General features: G+C 38.8%; 1 protein-coding gene across 6 annotated transcripts in view; it reads left to right on the forward strand.

Annotated features, from left to right (window-relative positions):
- MARCHF7 (membrane associated ring-CH-type finger 7) overlaps positions 1 to 25,479 on the forward strand; it is a 39,574-nt gene that overhangs the window by 1,625 nt on the left and 12,470 nt on the right. For 4 of the 6 annotated variants that reach the window (XR_009245448.1, XR_009245447.1, XM_058664542.1 and 1 more), the window contains exons 2-6: positions 11,844 to 12,008; positions 14,975 to 15,164; positions 16,619 to 16,786; positions 18,854 to 19,958; positions 22,987 to 23,156. Coding sequence is in view for 4 of the 6 variants with exons in the window: in XM_058664542.1 (XP_058520525.1) it covers positions 11,856 to 12,008; positions 14,975 to 15,164; positions 16,619 to 16,786; positions 18,854 to 19,958; positions 22,987 to 23,156 (1,786 nt within the window). In the remaining 2 variants the exon portion in view is untranslated. The remainder of the gene's footprint in view (positions 1 to 11,843; positions 12,009 to 14,974; positions 15,165 to 16,618; positions 16,787 to 18,853; positions 19,959 to 22,986; positions 23,157 to 25,479) is intronic. The other 2 variants (XM_058664544.1, XM_058664543.1) reach the window with 1 other exon arrangement.

Here is a 25,479-nt window from a genome sequence, read left to right on the forward strand (position 1 = left end):
TTTGTTTTTTGCATTTTCCTGCTGGATCAGATGTCTTGGGTAAGAGTTATTCCAGTACAAGAGATTTGTTTTTTCAGCCTTGTTGGCAAGAGGTCTTATTTCCCCAGATAAGCCAAAAAGACAGTCCTATGAGTCACAGGTTCTGTGAAGGTATCAGGAAAAGTCATCATTCATACGTAGCTCATTTTTAGTCTGCTGCATATCCACCTCATACAACTTGGTCTGGTGTGTAAGAACTGTCCCATTTTGATACTGTGTTTTAGGAAAAAATAATTTTTATGCGAATGTAAGCAATAATGTAAAAACTTCTTTTGGCAGTTTGTCCTAGTCTGGCTATAAGATTTTTAGGTCTTCACTTTACAAGAATGAGTCGACACAACTGCTGTCCTGTAACTCATGGTGTAGTTGTCTGGCTTATGTAAAAGCAACCACTGCTGTTATCTTCATGTGTTTTCACATGAAGTAAGTGGGGGGCGGATTTTACAGGCAGTAATGCTTGAACTAAGATGGGAAGTATGAGTAGGGCTTTGAAAAAAAAACTGCAGAGTCATGATGCCACAGTGGTTTTTGGAAAATGAAAAATTTTTCTCCATAGCTGAAATACAGACTGAATGGGAGATTACAGCTTGCCATGGAAGAGTGTGTGTTTGGTTAGAAAGTTAGCTCTCTGCTGTGAAATGGAGGAGCCAAGTAACTGCTGCTTAGATTAATGAACCTTCTAACTGTTAAATAACTGAATCAACAACTGGTCACATTAGAATGATTACAATCAAAAATTAGAAATTTGATTCCTACAAAGAATACTGGGATTCATCACAGCACAATTCCAATGTAATGAAATGGTTCATTCTCTTAGAAATCCGCTATTACAGAAATTCTATCTTTAATATAGTTGCTTATTGTAAGATGAACCCCAGAAGTGTGAGGGTGGTAATGATAAGATGATTTTGTAATTTGAGATTTGACTAGCACTTAAAGTGGTCAAAGCTGTTTTTCCTGTTCCCAAAGTTTTTTCTCTGCGACTACTGGTTAGACTGGATAGGTTGAATACCTGGTTTTAAGATCACATTTTACTCCACACCCATATTTGCCAATAACTTTAGAGTGCAGGCTTTGAACCTTTAAAGGTTCGTTATCACATGTTTCTCATTTTCCAGAAAGAATCAGAAAATGATATTCCCGTACTGAATAAAGAATGAAATGTGACACCTACAGATTAAATTAGCTTTAAGAGCAGCAGATTATCTTATTGAAATGTTCTTTATTAACATAGTGCTCTTCTCAAGGAGATGATTTTTGCCCTTATCTTGTTTTTTCAAAACATGGGATATATCTGCATCTTAAGAATGCCAGCTAAAAATCAAGAGATTAGTTTTTAAAGGCCCAGAAAGTTCTGTGCGTTTAAGGCACTCCTAAGACTTGACCACCCCTTACTTTTCTTTTGTCTGCATGTTCAGTATGATTATGAAACACTAAAATCCCATTAAGGAAAAAATCATTTTCCCCAAAAGTAAATTTTTTTTAAGCCAAAAGAGCATACAGAGTACAGGTAAGTAATGGAATTAGCTGTGTTTGGAAGATTCTTGACTGTTGAAATTCTTGACTGTGGATATTTTGGGTGATAACTTTGTGCTATGAATTTATTGTACAGTAATGTGGTAATTTAATACTTTGATTCTCATTTGATGTTTAAGACAGATTTTTGTGTTAGACTCAGCTATAATCTTTTTTTTAAATGCAGGTAGACATTTTAATGATGTGTTTAAATGATCAAATAGTAGGAAAGCAAAAGGGTGCATTAGGAGGTTTTGCTTCTTTGCTGCATACAAAAACCACCTCAAAACCTAATGAATTAAAACAGCTATTCACTGTTTTATTCAGTTTCCTGTGTCTTTTGGGCAGTTGTACTGTCATGACCTTTATTAATTCCTGTGTCAGTATTAGAACCAGAGGATTTCCCAGATGGCAAGCCCCAAGATGGATTCATTCTTAATGTCTAACATTTGATGTTGGTTGGCGTCTTGGCTTTGCTCAGTGAGAGCCTTTTATGACATGAGGTCAGAGCAACATTTTAAGAATGTAAAAATGGAAGCTCAAAGAGTTTATCTTTTGTTTTCATGTTTTATTTGTTTATTTGACAGGGACAGATACATCTCCCACTAGCTAGCTCATTCCCTGGATGCCTGCTACCAAGATTGTGCCTGGTTGAATCTGGGAGCCAGGTGATCAATTTGGTCGCCCAGGTAGATGACGGTCAAGAAATTGCTTGAGCTGTCTGCTACCTTCCAGGGTGCACATCAGTAGAAAAGCAGAATTGGGAACAGAACTCACACTTGAACCCATGTGCTGTTTGATTTGCCAGTGTCCCTAGTGGCATCTTAAAGACCAAGCCAAACTCCCACTCCTCTTGACTTTGGCAAATTGTATGTTGTGCCTTCTGTTAACTGCGGTTAAGTCTCACTAGGCTGACTTATACTTAAGGAGTGGAGAGAGAAAAGGTCCTTGTCTTGGGCAAACCATCAACATTACATTGCAAAGTTTTGCATACCTACAGTGTCAGGGTATTAATAGCCTTGTTTTATGGCTTGCTACACGTCTAGACAAGTATAAATAAAGAATTACTTACAGTGTTGTGATTACCATTACTTTATGGTTATAAAGGCATTGATAAAATAGACAAGAAAATTGGTTGAAAGTTGATTGTTGTTGGAGATGGTTGATTGGTACATGGAGGATCGTTGATTGTATAATATCTTTGCCAAGGCTATAAACTAGCAGTTGAATAGTTGTTTAAAAAACATTTTTTAAATATATTTATATTTACTTGAAAGGCAGAGCAACACGCACACACACATCTTCATTTGTTGCTGTCCCTTCCCCCAAAATGCCTATGTGAAACCAGGGGTAAGCCAGGTCAGATCTGCAAGCCTAAAACTCCATTCAGGTCTCCCATGTGGGTGTATGTTCCCCAGGCACTTGGGCCATCATCTGCCTCCTGGAACAGAAGCAACTACCTGGAAAGCAGGCAGCGCTAAAACTCTCACTGGCATATTTGAGATGCCAGTATACCAAGCAGTGGGCTAACCCAATGTTGACCCTGTAAGCCTGCAGTTTAGAAACGGAGTTGTTTACCTGAGGAGTCCTCTGTGAATTTTATTGTGATAAAAATTATTTTAAGGGTCCGGCAGCGTGGCCTAGCGGCTAAAGTCCTCGCCTTGAACTTGCTGGGATCCCATATGGGTGCTGGTTCTAATCCCGGCAGCTCCACTTCCCATCCAGCTCCCTGCTTGTGGCCTGGGAAAGCAGTTGAGGTCGGCCTGATGCTTTGGGATTCTGCACCCTTGTGGGAGACCCGGAAGAGGTTCCAGGTTCCTGGCATCGGATCTGCGCGCACCGGCCCGTTGCAGCTCACTTGGGGAGTGAATCATCGGATGGAAGATCTTCCTCTCTGTCTTTCCTCCTCACTGTATATCTGACTTTGTAATAAAAATAAATCTTTTTTTAAAAAATTATTTTTTTTGATAAATGCTTTCCGCCGTTTAGCAATGTAAGATCAAGTACATCAAAGAAATTTTGAAAGACTAAGTATAAAAAGCTAAAACATGCCAAAAATATAGTGAAGTATAAACAATGGCTGTTTCTTTCTAAACGTGTGTTTCTTTACCATACAGTGAATGTCGTATATGTGTATATATAGAAATCTGAATGACTCTAAAAATTAAGTCTTTTTACTGTGTGTTCAAGGCCAACTTCAAATAATGATGAAGCTAACAGAATTTCACTATGTGGTTTGTGTGAACATTTCGACATTGATGATGTTATTTAATAATGGGATTTGCTGACCAGTATGCCAGTATGCCAGTAAAACTCCCAGCATTCCTGTCAAGGTAGTATCTTTTTGTAGGTGAGGAAATTAAGCATTAGGGAGATCAACTTAGAGTCAGGCCAAGGGACAAACCTCAATGCTTGCTTGTCTTTTACTTACTTATTTGCCCGAGTTACAGAGAGAGATCTTCCACCTGCTGGTTTGCTCCCCCAGATGGCTGCAATTGCCAGGTATGGGCCAGGCAGAAGGTAGGGATGAAGAGCTTCATCTGGGTCTCCCACATGGGTGACAGGGGCTGAGGCACGTTTGTCATCATCTGCTGCTTTTCCCAGGCTATTAGTAGGGAGTTGGATCAGAAATGGTGCCGCTGGGACTTGATCCATGTGCATATGGGCATCTTAGGCAGCAGCTTTACCCACTATGGCCAAAGCTTTCATTCTTTATTCTGCGTCGGAAATTGGACTGTTCTAAAGATTAGATAGTGTCCACTTGGTTCCTGCCTATCCTTAAGTTATTTTGGAAAAACGTAGGAAGTGGATTTTATTGATAAATACATCAAATGTGTTTCTGTTACTGAATATATTCACATATAGCGAAAAAGACTTAGGGTGTAAGAAGTAGTCTTTGTTAATATGGATAGGGCTGAGGCTTTCTTTGTTGAGCCTTTACAGATGCCTGAACAAGATCTTTATTGTAGTAATGGGAAGCAGTTATTTGTAGAGTGATGAGAGGATCCATGTTACATAAGAAAAGCCCTTTGTGTAAGGGAATTAAAGAGAAATGTTTGGCATCATATTGCTATTTCTCTGCTTTTATGAAGTTATAACTTTCCAAATGTGAAAAGTTGATCCTAAGAGCCACATGGTAGGCAGGTGTGGTAGCAGTAATCGCTGGGCACTGGACTCTCCACATGCTTTCTTGCTTGTAATTAGAAATATGGGGGCGGGGGGAGGCACTTGTACACGATGGCTTAATTGGCTAATCCTACCCTGCCAGACCCAGGATTCTGTATGGGCACCAGTTTGTGTCCTGGCTGCTCCAATTCCCATCCAGCTCCCTGCTTGTGGCCTGGAAAAGCAGCAGAGGATGGCCCAAGGCTACTGGCTTCAGTTTGGCTCAGCGCTGGCTGTTGCAGCCTCGTCGGGGGAGTGAACCAGCAGACAGAATGTCTGTCTTTCTTGTAGATCTGCCTTATTAAAAAATCTTTTTGAGCCCTGCACGGTAGCCTGGTGGCTAACATCCTTGCCTTGCACACTCTAGGATCCCATGTGGGTGCTGGTTTCTATCACAGCTGCCTCACTTCCCATCCAGCTCCCTGCTTGCGATCCAAGAAAGCAGTAGAGGATGGCCCAAAGCCTTGGGACCCTGCACCCATTGGGAGACCCAGAAGAGGCTCCTGGCTCCTGGCTTCAGATTGGCCCCGCTCTGGCCATTGTGGCCACTTGAGGAGTGAACTAGTGGATGGAAGATCTTTCTCTCTGTCTCTCTTTTTTCTCTGTGAATCTGACTTTACAATAAATTTTTTTTTTTTCCGAAGAAATACTAAGTGGGAGGGAATGAGGGATGTGCTAAGGTTAACCATATAAAAGTGTACAGCACAAGCAGGAGTCCAGCAGCTAGCTGGGGAAAAGGAAATGGATACGTGGAAGTAGTCGATCACAGACACCTGCCATGTACCAATGCAAAGTCCTTTCCTAAACTGAATATCCTAGCTTTCCCCTAATGGCAGCTTATTACTGTCTTCTTGTACAGCGTCTGGCACATGGATGGGTTTCTCCAGGGTTTCCATTCTCCTTGAATATGGGCAGCTCCTGCATGTTCACGATGTGGAGCTAGTGCTCCCCCTCTCAGGTTCTCTGTCTGCCTTCATTGTTTCTGTTAAACATGCAGTGCCACCTCTTTTGTTGGCACTCAGAGTTTTTATGATGGCTATCGTTTTTTTTATTTTTGTTTATTTGAAAGGCAGAGTTAGAGGGAAAGATAGATCTTCCACCTGCAGTTCACACCGAATGGCTACAGTTGCTGCTGGGCTGTGCCAGGCTGAAGCCAGGAGCGTCATCCAGGTCTCCACAGTGGTGACAGTGGACCAAGCACTTGGGCCATAGCCAGAGAACTGGATCAGAGGTGGAGTATCTGGAACTTGAATTGGTGCCCAGGTGGTGGTTTTTGCTGCTATACCACATTGCTGGCCCCAGGAGTGTATCTTACCTTATATTGTACTGTTATAACATGATGTCTGAAACTGGATAATTAATTAAACATTTCTTCTGGTTCCAGAATTGGTAAGTCCAGTTTTGAGCGCCGCATTTGCTGAGGCCTTCTTGTTGCATGATTATAAGGCAGGGGGCTAGGAGAGAGAGAGAGAGAGAGAGAGAGAGAGAGAGAGAGAGAGAGGAAACGCAGAGCTGTTTTATAGTTGGCATCAATCCTTCTGTGAAGTGAGGTCCTCATGACCCAAACAAGCATACCTTATTAGGTCCCACTCCTTAATACTTACACATTAGGGATTGAGTTTCCAGTGCATGCTTTTTTGGGGACACGTTTAAAACATAGCAGTCTTTAAGAAGATGGAAAGAAAATTGAAAATTTGATAGAGAATAAGTACCACTACCAAGAATGAAATACAAAATAGATCTAGTAATGAGATCTACTCTTTAGACTAACCTTAGTATGGAGACAGAGTTGCAGTTTACTTTGAGTGAGCCTCATATCCAGCCAAATGGAGTCTTGCTGAGAAACATAAACTTCAAATTAATTTGGATCTGGCATGATAGCCTGGTGGCTGAATGCTTGCCTTGGAACCAACAGAATCCCATTTGGGTGCTGGTTTGTATCCTGGCTATTCCACTTCCCATCCAGCTCCCTGATTGTGGCCTGGGAAAGCAGTAGAGGATGGCCCCACAGTCCTTGTGGGAGACTTGGAAGAAGCTCGGGGCTCCTGACATCAGATCAGCTCTGTTCAGCTCTGGCCATTGCAGCCACTTGGTGAGTGAACTGGTCTGTCTCGCCTCTGTAGACCTGACTTTCCAATAAAAATAGAGTGAATTCTTAAAATTCAAATTAATTTGTCTATATTCTAGGAAAGGTTGATATAGTTTTTCCAGTGATAACTGAGATCTTTATGTCAGGCATAGAATTTCAGAATTTTGCATGATCTGATTCCTTTCATCCTCTTACTTGGACTAAAATAAATTTTCAGGCAAAATATTTTCTGCTTAATAGATTTAAGGCTGTTTATAACTAGAAAAATATTTTTAAAGCTTTTTTTAAATTATTAATTTGAAAGAGTTAAAAAGCAGGTCTGAGGAGAGATCTTTTATTTGCTGATTCACTCCCTAAAGGCTGAATTGGCCAGAGCTGGACTGATTGAAGCCATGAGCTTCTTCCAGATTTCTTGTAGGGGTTCAGGGGCCCAAGTCCTTGATCTGTTCTCTACTGCTTTCCCAGTTAGAGAGCTGCATTAGAAGTGGAGCAGTTGGACTTGAACCGGCACCCGTGTGGAATGCTGGCAGCACATCTGCCACAGCACAGAGCTTCCCCTGCTCCCACCCACCCACCCACCGCCACACCCCACCCTGAAAGACATTTTTTCCTCCGTAGTGTTCAACAGGCCACTGAAAGCCATGAATTTGCTTTCAAGAGCTCTTCAAGGTTTTCTAGGAAGCTTGGCAGAATATAACTTACCTGTGAAATAAGCAGTTACTGTTTTTTGAGTAGCTAAAGCAAGCCACAGAACTGTGAGATATATGGACTACATAAATCATGAGGTTGGTATGAGTACCTGTTTTCCACTGTTGTTGCTGATGTCAACTACGATTAAAGTGCCTTAATGTAAGGGTAGATTTGGAGTGAAAGTATGGCTGATTAGGTAAACTAGAAGCTACAAAGAATCTTGACTTACAGATGTCATCTCAAAAGTTGAGCAGTTCAGCAAAGTGAAAAATTTCAAATGTTAGCCATAAGGTTTTTGTGGCTCATTATTTTTCTTATACACTCAGAACAGGTTCTAGAAAGTGCCTTTTTAGAGTTGGAGTGCCTCCTTCCCTTACCGTCGTACTTGTGTTGATGAACACCACAAAGCACTGAATCCCATGGACCTTTTTGTAAGTCTGAGTACAATTATATTTTGGAGCCTGCATACTAGTGATGTATGCTCTATACAAATTGAGTGGGAAAGCATGGTATATGCATTTCTCGAGGTCATGCTGAACTGTTCTAACTGTAAAACAGAAGTGCAAAGGTGAAATTACAACAAACTTTTAGGATGTTAGGAGCAGAGCTATTTATTTATTGTTGAAGGATGTTAAAGGTACAGAGAGGAAAGGTTCTCCATCTGCTGGTTCACTTCACAAATGCCATCAAACTAGGGTTGGACCAGGCAGAAGTCAGGAGCTAAAAACTCCGTCCAGGTCCCCCACGTGAATGATAGGAGCCCAAGTGCTGTTTCCCATGGTGTATTAATAGGAAGCTGGGCTGGAAGTAAAGGTGGGACTTGATTCTAGGTGTTCTGCATTCCAGTCAGCAGCTTAACCTGGTGTGCTGCAAGCCCCTCCCCTGTCTGAGAGGCAGAGCTCTCCCATCAAATGGTTATTGTACAACAGGAGCTGGAAATGCAACCCAGGTCTACCACATGGTGACAGAATCCCAGTTACTTGAGCCATTATTTCTGTCTCAGTGTCTGTATCATCTGGGTTCAAGCATTGCACTCATGGCTGATGCGGGACATGGGTGTCCATACTTGTTTTAACTGCCAGGACATTACCTGTGCTGGTCAGTGGAGCTTTTAATGAAGTGCATTTCCAGTATGTCTGAAACCAACCATGCTGATAAATTTCTCACTGAACAGAGAACCTAATAAGTGGAGGAATCAAGTCTGAATTTAAAGAAATGCTCTGTGATGACTGAAGAACACTGGGCTGCGTTGATCAGTGAGGAAAGACTGCATATGAACCTTGTTTTAATGTTGTGCATTTAAAAGTCTTGGTTAAATGCAACAAGCTTTAATTACCTTTTCCTACCATTGTACTATGTTATTTTTACTCCTTTTCCTGTATTGATATTATAACTATTTAGATATTGGTTGTTTGTGTTGCTTGTTTTGCCTGTTAGATTAGTTGTCAACCTCTTGTTCGATATTAGTGTGCCTACCACATAGAAAGCATCCAAAAAACTATTTGTTAAATGGCTGACTGAACTTGAAGAAATGCCCCCGAATCTTGTAAGTGGTACAGATTTTTCAAGGACTGCACATTTTACTTTTCACTATCTTTCGTGCTTATGACCTACAGCTTATGTAACCAAATTATGTAACTTTTCGTGTAACACCTACATTGACAAAATTCAATCAATTTATGTAGAGGAGTTGCCAAAATTAGTTTCACACAGTATCAAATTATCTCTCTCAGAGGACTCTGCCTCTTTGCCTTTTCCCGAGAGATTTGTTTTAAGCTGATTTCCTACTAGGTTAGTTCTATTCTGCAAGTAAGAACTGGGTATAAATGTGAGTATAATTGTAAAAGGCATAGTCAAGGAACATTATTGCTGTTAGAAAAAAAGATATATAGGTATGTCTTTCAAAAAGCATGTTGTCTCCCTGTTTAAAGTCCTCACATCAAAAATAGACTTACTTAGTATCTTGTTTTTTGCATGTTGAGAGTTCAAACATTAATATTATTATATATCTTTAAAATTCCAACTCAAAATTAAACTCTTTCTGATTAAAAAAATCTTATGGGCTTATCAAGTATGTACATACCTTATAAAAAGCTAGTGATAGAAGATTTGAATTAGGTGGTAATGTGCTCTATTATTAAATCCATGCCCATTTGAGGAGACAACACAGGCAATGTCAGTAATGATCCTGGGATCATGAATGTGAATTAGGAATTGGCAGGGCCTACACTGGGGCTGGTTTCCTATTTAGAGGGATGGTAGCAGTCCTTTATCTCCTATTCCTTTTTGCAACAGTAGTGATCTTTAATAGTTGGGTTGTGTCTTCTAAGCTTTATATACCTTCCTATTTATTGATTCACTTATGCCATTTCTTGTGTTCTGTTTTTCATTGTGGATTTTTTGTTATTCATCATTGTCCTATGTACATCATCCCACAACGTTTTTGGTAAAATTGATTTAGTAGTTATTATAACTGTGTTAACATTCAAAGAATCTTGCCAAATACCACCATTCCTTTCTTGAGCGATAGCTTCTTTCTCAAGTTAAAAATAAGATTTTTTGAACTAACATGTGTTCTGTGTCTGTAGCATAGTTTTTCAAATTAAAATGGTGATCACCTGTGCCACATGCCTGTGACATATAGTTTCCATATGATGTGTTGTTTTTGCTAAAACATGTTCTGTTACCTGAGGACCAACTCCAATCTGTATTGGTTGCTCCCTCTGCTTTCTGCATACCATTGTATGTATGTTTTCTTTGTCACTGCTTCCTAGGTTCCTTTTCTCTTTTTTAATGGTTTATTTTTGGAACTATATAGGTATTCTTTCTTTTATGTTGCTCTTAGGTAAGAGAATCGCTTTTCCACCCTTACAGACTCTCGCCTTCTAGTTGTCTGAAATTTCAAGATGGTGGATTGTGCTCAGTGGGTTTTGTTTTTTGTTTTGTTTTGTTTTTTTCTACTCTTCCTGTCTACTCTTGAGTCTTATGGGTAAATTTGTGTCCTAGAGTTCTAAAAAGTTTTTTTTTGTTGTTGTTACTTTTCTCTCTCTTCTGTGATATTTATTAGAAAGGTAGAGAGTACTTTTTAATTTATAGCAGTGCTTTTTATCATTGCTCCCAAATTGAACAATCTCCTGTCCAGTCATAGTAGAATAAGAAAGAATAGAATAATAGATCACATTCATTCCCACAAATTAGGGTGAATTTATTGTTAACTGCTTGTGGTGACACAAAGTTGGATATGGGTACTAATGTGAGATTCCACTTATATATAGTTGATAGTCAGACATGGCTGGGATGGTTATTTTTTCATGGATTGAGAAATGTTTAGTGAGAAAAGCTTAGAAATTTTTCTGTAAAATGTCAAGACACAATTTCACATTTTCTATAAACCAGTTTTTTCTTTTGCTTTTTAAAAAACATCATTAGAATGATTTTTACCAATAGAATAATTCTATAGTTTTACAAATTAACTTTTCCACTTAAGATGTCATTCTTCGACAACATTCTAGGAGGCACTTCAGCTAACTTGTAAATTGCTTAATCTCTCAGTGCCAATTTTCTTATCTATTATCCCTATAATGTAGTACCCACCTCAGAGATTTGTTTTGGAGATTTAGTGAACCACTATATAAAAGAGGCTTATAGCATTCAATACATATCACCTGTTAATTTTATGGAATTGAAGATATCTTTCAGTGACAAATATTCAATACCTTTCATTCTTACATTGTAATCTGTGATTATTGAATCTTGTATTCCAGGAAATCATTTGGGAGTGATACTGAGCTAAGGAAATCTTGACTGACAAGGGGATTTTAAAGATTACAGTGTGAGCTAGTATAATGTCTTAAAGGTCTATGCTAACTGAGCCCACAGAAGAAAGATGCTCTTGTTTAAACTAATGGCCAGGAATTGGATATGGAGTTTGTAGAATTCCCAAATAAAAGCCTGTTAGAGCACATTGTGGTGCTTGATATGCAAATAGTTCAGTAGGTATGAGCAAGAACACTCATAGAAAAGAATGGGAAGAGAATCAAGAGCAATTCATGTAAGATTTTATTTTATTTTGATTAAACCATAACCCTGGCATTGGAAACAGCAAGCCACACAGTTTCTCATTGCACTTTGGTTTGCTTCATGTGATAGACAATAGGAAACCTATTCTATGGACTTTAGACTTTTGCCTTGCAGAAAAAAGTTGGTATTAGACTCACAGTTACCTTGTCAGATGTGGTTAATATGCATGGTTAATTCTTGATTGAAGCTGATGATTAGGAGGGATTAAGAATTAAAGGATTGCATGTTTTCCCAAAGGCAATTAATGGAAATTTGCATTTCATAGGGAATCTTAAGAATGGAGTCTAAACCTTCAAGGATTCCAAGAAGAATTTCTGTTCAGCCCTCCAGCTCTTTAAGTACTAGGATGATGTCTGGAAGCAGAGGAAATAGTTTTAATGAAACCTATCACTCAAGAGACTCTTCATTTAGACTGGATTCTGATTATCAGGTAACATTTTAATTTGGAATATATGTGTGTGTGTGTGTATTTTTAATCCTTGGGACTTTAAAAAAAAACTTTTTTGGATTAAAAAAGATTTAGCCAGGCAGGTGTTGTGCTGCATTGGGTTTAAACCACTGCTTGGGATATCTACCTCCTATATCAGAGTGTGTGAAATCAGTCCCACCTCTGCTTCCAGTCCAGCATTCTGCTAATTTACACATGCAGCAGCAGCAGGTGCTAGTGCAAGTGTTGGGTCCTTGCCAGCCATGTGAAAGACCCAGATCGAGTTTCCAGCTCCCGAGTTCGGCCTGTCCCAGCACTGGTTGTTGTGGGTATTTGGAAAGTGAACTACTATATGAAGATCTTTTTCCTTATCCTCTGTATCTGTATATGTGTCTTCTACTTTTACATTTTTAATTAAATAAAATATTTCATTTTTCTTTAATTGCATGACTAAGTACAGCAAAAGAGGAAGCTCAGTTGGGGATGTATAATATGTTACTCTGTCCTAAGTACTTCAGTCCTCATTCAGCCTTGTTCTCTTTTCTGCTGATACACTCATTTATTTGAAAGGCAGTGTTAGAGAAGGAGAGATAGAGATCTTCCATCTGCTGGCTCACTGCCCAGATGGTCTCAATGGTTGGGGATGGTCCAAGTTGATGGCAGGAGCCTAGAGCTCCATCTTGGGCTCCTACATGAGAATAGGGGATTGAGTACTTGGGCCATCCTGTATTGCTTTCCTAAGCACAGAGAGAGACTCCATCCACTGATTCACTTCTGAAATGGCTACAAAGGCCAGAGCTAGTACAGTACAGAGGCAGGAGTTTCTTCCTGGTCTTCCACAGAGGTACAGGGGCCTACCACCTTCCCAGGTCAGTAGCAGAAAGCTGGATTAAAAGTGTATCAGCCAGGACACGAACTGATTCCCATGTGAGATGCTGGAGTCGCAGACAGAGGATTCGCTTGACACTCGGCCATGCCAGCCCCCAAAAAGCAATGTGTTTTGAGGTTAGGCTAGTTTGATTTTATTTGACTTTGGTAATACAGATCTAAGAATGAATGTTACGTGAGCCAAAACTTTGTTTAAAAAACAGTAGGGTGATGGTAGTGGGGAATCTCATTTCTTAAATATCTGAAGATATCTATATGGTAAAAACAATTGAATTGGTAGCAGCCAGGAAGAAGGCTTGATTTTTTTTTTTTTTTTTTTTGAATGAAGGCAACAGCAAAACTCACAAGAAATTCAACTCTTCAGTATGCCAATTTTAATATACATTTTTGACCGAGACTGGTGTAGATTTCTGTCCTTTATCTGTATGCTAGGGCTTTTTGATGAAACTCATTATGTCCTTGAGCATTTTAGAGATTATACACCACATGTGCCATGTGAAGAAAATGTTCCTATAAAAATAATAGGATGACTTCAGTTTTGTTGTTGTTCAGTTTCAGATTGTTGCTGGAACATGTGCTGATTATTTAGACCAGTACTTTTAAGGAGACAAACTAATCTTAAATATATTAAATTGTGTACACTGCTTAGCCACTGTTCATGATGAGTGCCATTTGTATTATGAGGTTTTTTTTGTTTTGTTTTGTTTTGTTTTTCTTCTACTTCAGTCTATCTGTACATCAAAAGAATATCATAGAGCTAGCACTGTGGTATAGCAGGTAAAGCCACTACCTGTGATTCTGGCATCTCATGTGGGTGCTGATTAAAGTCCTGGCTGCTCTACTTCTGATACAGCTCCTTGCTGATGGCCTGGGAGAAGCATTGGAAGGTGGAACAAATGCTTGGATCCCTGTGCCCATGTGGGAGGACCCAGATGAAGCTCCTGGCTTCTGTCTGGCTCAGCTCTGGCTGTTGCAGACATTTGAGGAGTGAACTAGTGGATAAAAATCCTCTCGCATCTAACTTTCTCTCTGCAACTTGGATTTTCAAATAAATAATGTTCTTCCTCCTCTCTTACACAAAGAGCTACGTAAATAGCTCTATGTTAGAAAATCATGATCTAAGAATTTTAAGTATGTATTTCTATTGTTTTGGTTCACTAATAAGACATTGCAGATGCTGGGATTTTCTTCTGCTTCTGTTCTGTCTTTTCTTTAACCTTGACTCTGGCCCTAACCTTAACCTCTTTTTATCCTGATCTGTTTCATTATTATTGTTGTAGGACTAAAGTGTTAGAATGAGCATCAGCTCAGGGATAATTTTTTTAATTGAAAACACTTTATTTTTTAGACTTTTTATGTTAGTGTCTTTTGTAGTTTTGAATTTTCTTGGAATATATTTGAAGTTTCTTTTTGTACTTTTGAAGTTTCTTGGAATATTGAATTATTAAACCAGGGAGAATACAAAATTGATATCTTTCAGTGTACCATAACCAAATGTTTATGTGTAGTTACAAAGAACACTTAATTTCAACCACATTGACAACCTAGCACAGTGTAGATCATAATATGGATAGTAAAAAGAACAAAGCCTTGGCCCGGCGGCATGGCCTACCGGCTAAAGTCCTCGCCTTGAAAGCCCTGGGATCCCATATGGGCGCCGGTTCTTATCCCGGCGGCTCCACTTCCCATCCAGCTCCCTGCTTGTGGCCTGGGAAAGCAGTCGAGGACGGCCCAATGCCTTGGGACACTGCACCCGCGTGGGAGACCCGGAAGAGGTTCCAGGTTCCCGGCTTCGGATCAGTGCGCATGGCTCCGTTGCGGCTCACTTAGGGAGTGAATCATTGGACGGAAGCTTTTCCTCTCTGTCTCTCCTCCTCTCTGTATATCTGGCTGTAATAAAAAAAATGAATAAATCTTTAAAAAAAAAAAAAAGAACAAAGCTTAAGAAAAACCACATGGAAGAATGTTGGAACTGTGAGGAATAAACAATCCTTGGGAACTTAACCCATCATCATAGGTTAAATTTGATTTGACTGCTAGCATTTGTTTGCTTCCCTAAACTTTCTGTTTGTGACTTTCAGTCTGCTTCAGCATCTGCATCACCGTTTCAGTCCACATGGTACAGTGAGTCTGAGATAACTCAGGGAGCACACTCCAGGTCGCAGAATCAACAACGCGATCATGATTCAAAAAGACCTAAACTTTCCTGTGCAAACTGTACATCTACCTCAGCTTCAAGAAATGTTGGAAGTGGCTTAAATGCAGTATCAGGTAAGGATTAAATTTCTCTAAGAGTCACTGTAAATGTACTTTGTACTAAAGACCCTTTTCCAAGATGTGGCATAATTGTTCTTAAGATTGATATTAAACAAGTAGAGTGTGTGTAAGACAGTGAGTTAGAAATGCAGTGTTGTTTTCCAAAATGTTACTTGAATTACTACTAGAGCTGTATGAACTTTTCTTTTACATTTTTTGCTGTAAATTTAGTACTAGTATTATACATAAAATAGTATTATATACTTTGATTAATTTGATTACAAACTGGTGTCTGTGGTAATAAAATTGGTAACTTTTTAAAATGTTACCAGGAAAGTTAAATCTGATGCGTATTAAAAGTATTTCCTGTGACTCTCTTTGTAAAGATACGCATTTGGCATGATACTAGTATACAAACTCAGTAATTTAAAAGCTTGCTGGTATTCCGGTAGACTTCTGTGTAAGGAATTGGCATTATTACTGGAGGTATGACATTGGGCAGATTACTTAACTACTTCCTCCTCACTTATACTCCAAAAATGAAATGTTTAGCTAGTGTTTGAAATATTCTCAAAGGGAGACAAAACTGATGATCACACAGTTGAAGGTGAAATTCTTGTTGAATTAGTGTAAGCGATTCCTTTCTAATTCAATAGGCAGGAATACCATGGCAAAGACACTGTCGCTCTAAAGGATATTAAGAGTAGTTTGATGGGTGAGAGCAGACTGACCTTTAATTTTGTAGATAAACACTAGTTTGCAGAGAGATTTTATTCTCTTCTATTATGTGAAAGTGTAGCATTAAATACACCGGGCCACTTCTCTTAATGAAGAGGAATTTTTAAGGCTATCCAGACTAGGAAAAGAAGAGCCAAAATTTCAAGGTAAATAGTAAGAAGGAAAGTTTGCAACTTTTTAAGTTTCTTATTCAGTGAAATCTTATCTAACAAAAATTTAGAAGATAATTGTAACAATATTTTAGTTCTTTATAAACCAAATATAGTGCTGGGAAAATATTCTGATGGACCGAGTATGACGCTAAGAAAGCCTTTCAAAAAGAAAAAAACAAAACCTTTCCATTTCAAGATTTCCTTAATTTTGATTGTGTCAATGCTGCTACATCATTGATTGACTTTTTCCCAAATTTCACAACTTTGACAAGATTTGTAGTTTGCTTTGTAGCCATTTTATTATCAAGTTTCTAATGAATGGTCATATTTTTAGGGTGAGTTACTACATCTTGTAGGGTGGGTAGATTTTAGAATCAGTGTGTTTGGGTAGGAAATCATTTTGAAAATGGTTAGTTCATTACTGAATATGTTTTTAATTTGTTGATTTTTACTTTTGGTTGCCAGTGGGTAACTGTGGGTATTCTTGTAAAAATAAACTCACTCAGTTACTGAATATTTATTACCATCACATACCTTGAAAAGTTTTCTCTGAAATAAAATTTCTTCAATTATTTCAAGATTCTTCTTGGAGGCATAGTCAAGTTCCCAGATCTTCATCAATGGTACTTGGATCATTTGGAACAGATTTAATGAGAGAGAGGAGAGATTTGGAGAGAAGAACAGATTCCTCTCTTAGTAATCTTATAGATTATAGTCATCGAAGTAGTGATTTCACAACTTCATCATGTATGTATAAATCACCGTGTATAGCTTATCTAATGTTACTGCATTTTCCTCTTTATGTATGCTGTTAAGATAACATTATGAAGGAGTAAATAAAGTAACTCCTAGATCCAGATGAAGATTTTAGAAGAGTTTAATAGGTTTTCAAGTACCTTATTTGTTGTTTTGCTTAAAAAATATTAAGTAGTTGGGCCTGGCGCAGTAGCCTAGTGGCTAAAGTCCTCGTCTTGAACACACCGGGATCCCATATGGGCACCAACTCATGTCCCACTGGCCCCGCTTCCCATCCAGCTCCTTGCTTTTGGCCTGGGAAAGCAGTCGAGGATGGCTCAAAGCCTTGGGACCCTGTACCCACTGTGGGAGACCTGGAAGAAGCTCCTGGCTTTGGATTGGCTTAATTCCAGCTGTTGTAATCACTTGGGGAGTGAATCATTGGATGGAAGATCTTCCTCTCTCTCTCCTCCTTTCTGTATATCTGACTTTGCAATAAAAATAAATATTTAAACAAATTTAGTAGTTAAAAAGAAAACTGATGTAACTAAGTTATAATCTTTCTTGAGTAAGACTTTAAGACAAAACATTTTATATGCTTGGCTTTGATAGAGGAGATAGACAGTATCAGTAACTTCTAGGTTTCAGGATGTACAAATATAGAATGAAATAAGATTTAGACTCAACAGTTTGTTTATTCATGAGGCTCTGTATATTATAATAATGTAGCTGTTACATTGGTAGTATGGCAAAGTGTTCACAAAAGAATGTGATAGTCTTTTCTCACTGTATTCTGTTTTATGTGTTCTAATGAGAAAGCAGGGAATAAGAACCACTACTGTTACAAATATATTGAAGATTGGAAAAATTACTGACAAAATGATTGGAGAAGTTTTTATCCTTTAGCAGGGTTTTCAAAGTTATTAGGGTGGTAATTTACATAAAATTACTTTTATATTTCTACAAGTAAGAAAAAACACCAAAATGTAGCCTCCCTATGATGATACTGCTTTTAATCATTTGAAGAAAAAAAATTCAAGACGTATTTATTAGAAAGGCAGATATACAGAGAGAAGGCGAGAAAGATTTTTTGTATGCTGGTTTACTCCCCAAGTGTCTGAGTCAATCTGAATCCAGTTGCCAGGAGCTTCTTTTGGGTCCAGGTCTCCCACGTGGGTGCGAGGTCCCAAGCCTTTGGGCCATCCTCCTCTGCTTTCCCAGGCCACAAGTAAGGAGCTGGATGGGAAGTGGAGCAGCCAGGGCAAGAATCAGCGCCTGGATGGGATCCTGATGCCACCAGGCTACTGCGCCTGGCCTAAGAAAATCATTTATGGTCTGTTAAATTTTGACTTTTTTCTTTTTAAGATTTATTCATTTTTTTTTATTACAGCCAGATATACAGAGAGGAGGAGAGACAGAGAGGAAAAGCTTCCGTCCAATGATTCACTCCCTAAGTGAGCCATAACAGACCCATGCGCGCTGATCCGAAGCCGGGAACCTGGAACCGCTTCCAGGTCTCCCACGCGGGTGCAGGGTCCCAATGCATTGGGCCGTCCTCGACTGCTTTCCCAGGCCACAAGCAGGGAGCTGGATGGGAAGTGGAGCCGCCGGGGTAAGAACCGGCGCCCATATGGGATCCCGGGCTTTCAAGGCGAGGACTTTAGCCTCTAGGCCATGCCGCCAGGCCCAAATTTTGACTTTTTAAAATTCTGTCAATTTAGATAATTTTCTACCATATGTATTCTCATTAATATTCAGTTGTGTATCAGCTTTTTGCATCTGATAAGTTCATGATGTATTTCTTTGTTTTCAATTTGTAATATTGACTTTGGTATACTATATTTTATGAGTGTATTTAGGAAGAGGAAGTACATTTCTGTTTTTCTATAATCATTCTTAAATCTAATACTTGATGTATCAGTACTCAGTTTGAATCTAATATTTCATTTTTGGCAGTGATTAGTAGTTAAGGAAATGCAAATTTAAAGAATGATTTTTGGCAGTGATTAGTAGGTAAGGAAATGCAAATTTAAAGAATGATTTTATGTAATTGGTTACTCTTCTTCCTTTCAAAAATAGATGCTCAAGACAGAGTTCCTTCTTCATATTCACAGGGAGCAAGACCAAAAGAAAACTCATTGAGCACTTTACAGTTGAATACATCATCCACCAACCACCAATTGCCTTCTGAACATCAAAGCATGCCAAGTTCTAGGGACTCCAGCAGAAATTCCTTAAGGGCACATTTTTCTTCAAGAGAATCAGGATCTCCCCGAAGCAGTACACTATCTGGATTTTCTTTTATTCCAAGTCGAGATGAAGCTCCAACTATAAGCAATTCAGAAAGGGTTGGTTCATCTCAAAGATCATTTCAAGAGTCTTCGGACAATGAAGGTAGGCGGACAACCAGGAGGTTGTTATCACGTATAGCATCTAGCATGTCATCTACATTTTTTTCACGAAGATCTAGTCAGGATTCCTTGAATACAAGGTCATTGAGTTCTGAAAATTCTTACATTTCTCCAAGAATTTTGACAGCTTCACAGTCTCGTAGTACTGCAACATCTACATCTGAAGTTCCCGATAATAGGGCATCTGAAGGTCCTCAGGGATTTCGATTTCTTAGGCGAAGATGGGGTTTGTCATCTCTTAGCCAGAATCATAGCTCTGAGCCAGATTCAGAGAATTTTCACCAAGAGTCTGAAGGTAGAAGTACAGGACCATGGTTATCTTCCTCATTTAGAAATAGGTGCACTCCTTTGTTCTCCAGAAGGAGACGAGAAGGAAGAGATGAATCCTCAAGGCTATCTACCTCTGAGATGCCATCTAGATCTCATATTTTTAGAAGAGACTCAAATGAAGTAGTTCACCTTGAAGCACAGAATGATCCTGTTGGGGCTGCTGCCAGCCGACCACAAGCAACTGCAGCATCAAGTAGTGCCGCCGCAGGAGGCTCCACGTCAGAGTCGGCTCAAGGTGGAAGAAACACAGGAATAACAGGGATTCTTCCTGGTTCTTTATTCCGATTTGCAGTGCCCCCAGCACTCGGAAGTAATTTGACTGACAATGTCATGATTACTGTAGATATTATTCCTTCAGGTTGGAATTCAACTGATGGGAAAAGTGATAAAAGTAAAAGTGCATCTTCCAGAGATCCAGAAAGACTGCAGAAAATAAAAGAGAGGTAAATTTGAATAACCTATCTTAAAGTCTGTAAAAGAAAGAACTCTTATTTCTGAAGTGGTTGCTCAAAATAGCTGAATTTTTTTCCTGTAACATTTGTAATAAGTTATTAGGGTTTCATTGATAAATGAATGAATGTTAATTGAAGCAACACTTGCTTAATGAAAGCATCAAGAAATAATCTAAAGGTTATATTTAACCTTTTTGGGGTTACATTCTCCCAAAATAAGAAATCTCAATCTCTTGCTCTGTTCCTTGGTAGACTAATGTTAACTGGGATGTTCTAAGAAATCAAGCTGTCATGAATCATCACTACATCTGTTTAAGATGGTTCATCTACCCTTCATATATATTGCTAACTTTAGAGCTTTTAAGTTTTTGAAATTGTTGGAAAAGCAGATGGAAGTAGAGACAGTTCTGCTTGTTGGTTTCCATATACCTACAACAGCTGGATCTGGTTCAGAAACTCAGTCTGAGTCTCGCAGATGGGTCGAAAGGAATGCTGCCTGAGCCAGTGCTGCCTGTTAGGGTGTGCAGCAGCAGAAAGCCAGAAACTGGAGTGGGGCTGGGACTTGAATCCAGGCACTCCAGGGTGGGATGTGGGTGTCATAAGCAACATCTTAATGCTACCTTTACCTTGGATGTTTTTATGGAATTAAGTAGAATCAGTTGCACAGAGTAAGTTTATTTTGTTTTTAAGTCCACACACACACACACACACTCATATATATATATGCTGAACATCCTTATGTTGTGATTATTCGACAGATACCAGTTAAATTCAGGAGTTAGAAAGTTTTCATGTGAAAGAAGTCTTGCAGAGTTATATTTTGTATGAGAGTCACTGGTAAGAGAGTATGAGAGGAAGACCAGAAAGAGATGATTAGTTTTTGTTCCCAACTTGGTTATTTGTCATCTGGTTTTGAATAACTTTTATGATTAAATATAATATACTAGTATAAAGAGCACGGTGTTAGGAAGGAAAGACAAAGTTGTAGATTAGCTTTTAAAAATATTTTTTTGTTTGATAAAAGGCCTAATTGAATTGTTGGGAGACACAGTTACTATCATTTTGGACGTTTTTGTGCTTTAATAAAACTAGTGATTCCAACTCTGGTGAAGGAAGATTGACATGTTTCTGAGATGTTGGGTGTGAAGCTACTGCTATTTTTCCTTGTATGGCATACATTGTACCTTTAAGCTGCTATCTTCTTGATTTTGAACTTCATAATTTTCTTAAGTAAAAAGATGTTATCTCCCCTGGTAATGTGGCTTTAATGGTTGCTTGTAACAATTCCATCTGGTTAGAAGCTTCTGCTGAGAAATGTAGTAAGTAATGCGTTTTCTTGCTGTGTCAGGGTTACACGAATATGAGTAAAGTAAGTGTGGGCAGAGGGCAGAACATTAGTTTCGTCAGCAAAACCCTGTTTTAAAAATAGCACATTTTTTGCCATAGAGTTTGTGTGTGTATACCTTTACTAAATTTTGCCTTATATATGAAGATTTTAAGAGTTACATGGTAAAATTAGGGTTTATAAAATTTAAATTTGCCACATTAAAAGCAATTGAATTTATGGATGAGAAAAGTTAAATGTAAAAGGTAAAAACATAAAACACTGTGCCTTCAGTCTTTTAAAATATTTGTGCCCAGATTTAGGTCTGATTAAGCTTGGAGATAAAAGTCACCTGACAGCGGCATTTTGTATCCTTGAGTTTTGCTAAATTCATTCAGGAATCCATAAAATTCATGTTTTGTTTCATTAGCAGTTCAGCATTCAGTATTTTCAAATTGCTGAGTTTCAATTGTTTTTAATTTTTTTTAAGATTTTATTTATTTTTATTGGAAAGGCAAATATACAGAGAGGAGAGACAGAAAGGAAGATCTTCCGTCCAATGATTTACTACCCAAAGTGGCTGCAAAGGCTGGAGCTGAGCCAGTACGAAGCCAGGAACCTCTTCCAGGTCTCCCATGTGGGTGCAGGGTCCCAAGGCTTTGGGCAGTCCTCGACTGCTTTCCCAGGCCACAGGCAGGGAGCTGGATGGGAAGTGGAGCTGCCGGTATTAGAACCAGCACCCATATGGGATCCCGGTGTGTTCAAGGCGAGGACTTTAGCCACTATGCTATCGTGCTGGGCCCAGTATCAAGTATTTTATTGAAAGGCATATTTGCAGAGAGAAGGAGACAGGGAAAGATCTGTCCACTGGTTCACTCTGCAAATAACCACAGTTGCCTGAGCTGAGCTAATCTGAAGCCAGGAGCTTCTTCTGAGTCTCCCCATGGGTACAGGGTCCCAAGGCTTTGAGCCATCCACCACTGCTTTCCTAGGCCACAGGCAGGGAGCTAAATGGGAAGTGAAATAGCCAGGACATAAACCATGCAAAATGAGGATTTAGCCACTGAGCCATCAGGCCGGGCCCACTGAGTACCATTCTCATGCCAGCCATGGACTAATGCAGTAGGGGTTTAACACAGTACTGTACTTGTTACACAGCTCTTTTGCCTGTGTTTAAATTAATCAGTGAAAGTTAACCTGTTAAGTAAAGGACAGAGGTAAATGGGAATTGTTCCACAGTTTAAAAGCCTACTTTTCACCAGGATGTCTAAAAGGTTTTTAGGGCTAGAGAGAATGGACCATTAAAAAGTGTCTTAACATTGGGAGATAAGGAAACAGAAGTGATGAACATATAGGTGTGTTGGGCTTGAAGTAGTCTGATACACTATGGAAATTTAGTTGCATAGGAGTATTTGTAAAGTGGCAGTGAAAAATAGAGAACTGAAGTTCTGTTACAGAAGACGAATGAAATTATTTGAAGTGATAGAATAGCTTAATTTACTTACCTTTAAAATTTTTTTTTTTCCTCAGTGAAATGTCTTATCATGGTGGTTACTATTTGTTGTTACTTTTTGCTTGTGTTCTACTCATTGTAAAACTAGGAATAATGAGAAACTTGGAGTTCTATGTCATGGTAAATGACCAACCAGGATGAGTTAGGATAGCTCTGTTTGGAAAATGTGCTTTGTTTTCCAGCCTCCTACTAGAGGACTCTGAGGAAGAAGAAGGCGACTTGTGTAGAATTTGTCAGATGGCAGCTGCCTCATCATCTAATTTGCTGATAGAGCCCTGCAAGTGCACGGGAAGTCTACAGTATGTCCACCAAGAGTGTATGAAAAAGTGGTTGCAGGCAAAAATTAACTCTGGTAAGAGTTACCCATTTGTGTATTTTGTTTTTAAAACTTTTCTGAGACTCACATATGTATGCATTTAAGCTAACACATTTGTTACAATTTATTGATGGCTCATATGTAAAAATACCTCAGTCATTTTTGGAGTCTAAACAAAAGCATTGAAGAGCATTAATCTTGTTTTATAATATCCAGCAAACTATTTCTCTGTGCATGTATGACATAATTACAGTTTGTGATCACTGATGACCTTGTATCATACAAGATCCTTTTTGAATCACAGAAATTATAATATTTGCCTGCTTCCTGTTGTTTATAATGCTGTTTGTCACCTTACATTTTGGGATTCGTCTGTAATAGATGTTCAATTATTCACTGAGGGCCTAATCTTAGGGAGCCATGCAGGATTTTTATTGTGGGATACAATACAGTGAACAAGCAGAACAAACCATTGGCTCTGGTCGTGGTACTAGTTAATAAGTGAATACCTTTTTTGAGGTGAAGGCATTAAGACTGATCAGTAAGGGATTAGATATTTCTTTTTTCTAATATTTTTATTTTAATTTAGCAGTTTATAGTGTTCAAGCAAGATTTTACAGAACTTCACGCATTCTAGGGCAATCAAAACAATCTTTTTTTTTTTTTTTAAGTGTTTTTTTTTTTTTTAAAGATTTATTTTATTTTTATTACAAAATCAGATATACTGAGAGGAGGAGAGATAGAGAGGAAGTGGAGCTGCCGGGATTAGAACCAGCAGCCATATGGGATCAAGGCAAGGACCTTAGCCACTAGGCCACGCTGCCGAGCCCCAAAACAATCTTTTAACGTAACTCTGACAAGCCATATGTTAACAATTGAAGAGTAAAACATTCTTGGGCAGGTGAGCAGAGAAATCCCCAATAACTTAGCAAGTGAGGAATAACTGAACTCTTCATCCTACCTAGTGAGGAATTAGATATTTCTGAGAAGAGCATTATTCTAATAACGCAGGTATTGTGAAGACCTTTTTTTTTTTTTTTTTTTTTTTTTTTAAGTTTTATTCATTTAGTGGAAAATTAGAGATCTTCTATCTGCTGGTTCACTAGATGGCTGCAGTGAGGAACGCAGGGCCAGGCCAGAGCCAGGAGAATGAAAGTTTCATTCTGGCCTCCCATGTGAGTGACAGTGCCGGCCATTTATAGGAAACTGGATCAGAAGTGGGGCTGCTGAGACACAAACTGACACCTGTATGGGAGGCTGGTATTGCAGGTGGTGACTTAATTCTCTAGTCATAATGCTGTCCCCAAGTACAGTTTAAATTGGGACTGACTTGGGTATGTGTGTGCACAAAAAATTGGATGAGGCACAGTGTGCCTAATGTATAATTAGTAGGGAATGGGACAAATGATCGAGTTGAGAGATAGCCGAGGCTAGCTCACATGGGAGAATTTTACAACCAGGGTTCACAACTTAGATTGTCTTCTAAATGTGGTATGAAGACACTGGGGTGGGGTCAGGGAGTTGAGGGTTGCACCAGAGGCTGGATCTGATGTGATCTTATTGATGGTTGGGTAAACTGTGGAGAATGGATTTTATGGGGATTGGTGAAAGCAGGGAGACCAATCTGAAGTTTCTTACAATGGCAGTTTGAATTACTGATAGTGATGATAGAAATAGAATTTGCTGTGTTTTTAAAAGATTTGCCAATGTGAATAAAGTGAAGGAACATGTTTGCATAATTCATGTTTTGCTTAGAAAACTAAGTGAATGGTAACGCCTTTTACTGAAATAAAGAAGCTGCAAATGGAATAGATTTTGGACATGGCTGTATGTGAACTTTTATTTATTAGACAATCATGGAAATGTTAGGTAGTCTGTAGTTGGACAAGCTTGGTATTTCAGGAGAAATTCTAAGCACACAATTTTGGAAATTATAAACATGAAAGCAAAAATTGAAGTTTTGAGACTGTATAAGGTTGTCTAGAAAAAGATCACATAACAAAGAGATGGAGCAGGGACACAACCCTGCAGCATCCAGATAGTTAATGAGAGTAAAGGACATTTGAAGTACAGCCTTCATCCAGTAAGGTAAGAAAAAAAGTAGGAAAGTGTATTGTGTAAGTTCAAAGAAGAAAGTATTTTTTAAATGTTTGAAGAGGGTAATATCAATCCTATTCTGCTGAGAACTCAAATAAGGTCAGAATGAAGAAATTGATGGTTGGGTTTGATAGCATGGATGTCCTTGGTGGCTTTAGTCTCTTTGGATGGAGTGATGGAATCATAAGCCTGCACGACCTGATTAAGGAGAAAAAAGGAGGTATGAAAATGGAGGAACAGCAATATATATAGATTCCCTTTT

This window comes from Ochotona princeps, chromosome 5 (genome assembly GCF_030435755.1).
Source record: "Ochotona princeps isolate mOchPri1 chromosome 5, mOchPri1.hap1, whole genome shotgun sequence".
NCBI classification, from domain to species: Eukaryota; Metazoa; Chordata; class Mammalia; order Lagomorpha; family Ochotonidae; genus Ochotona; species Ochotona princeps.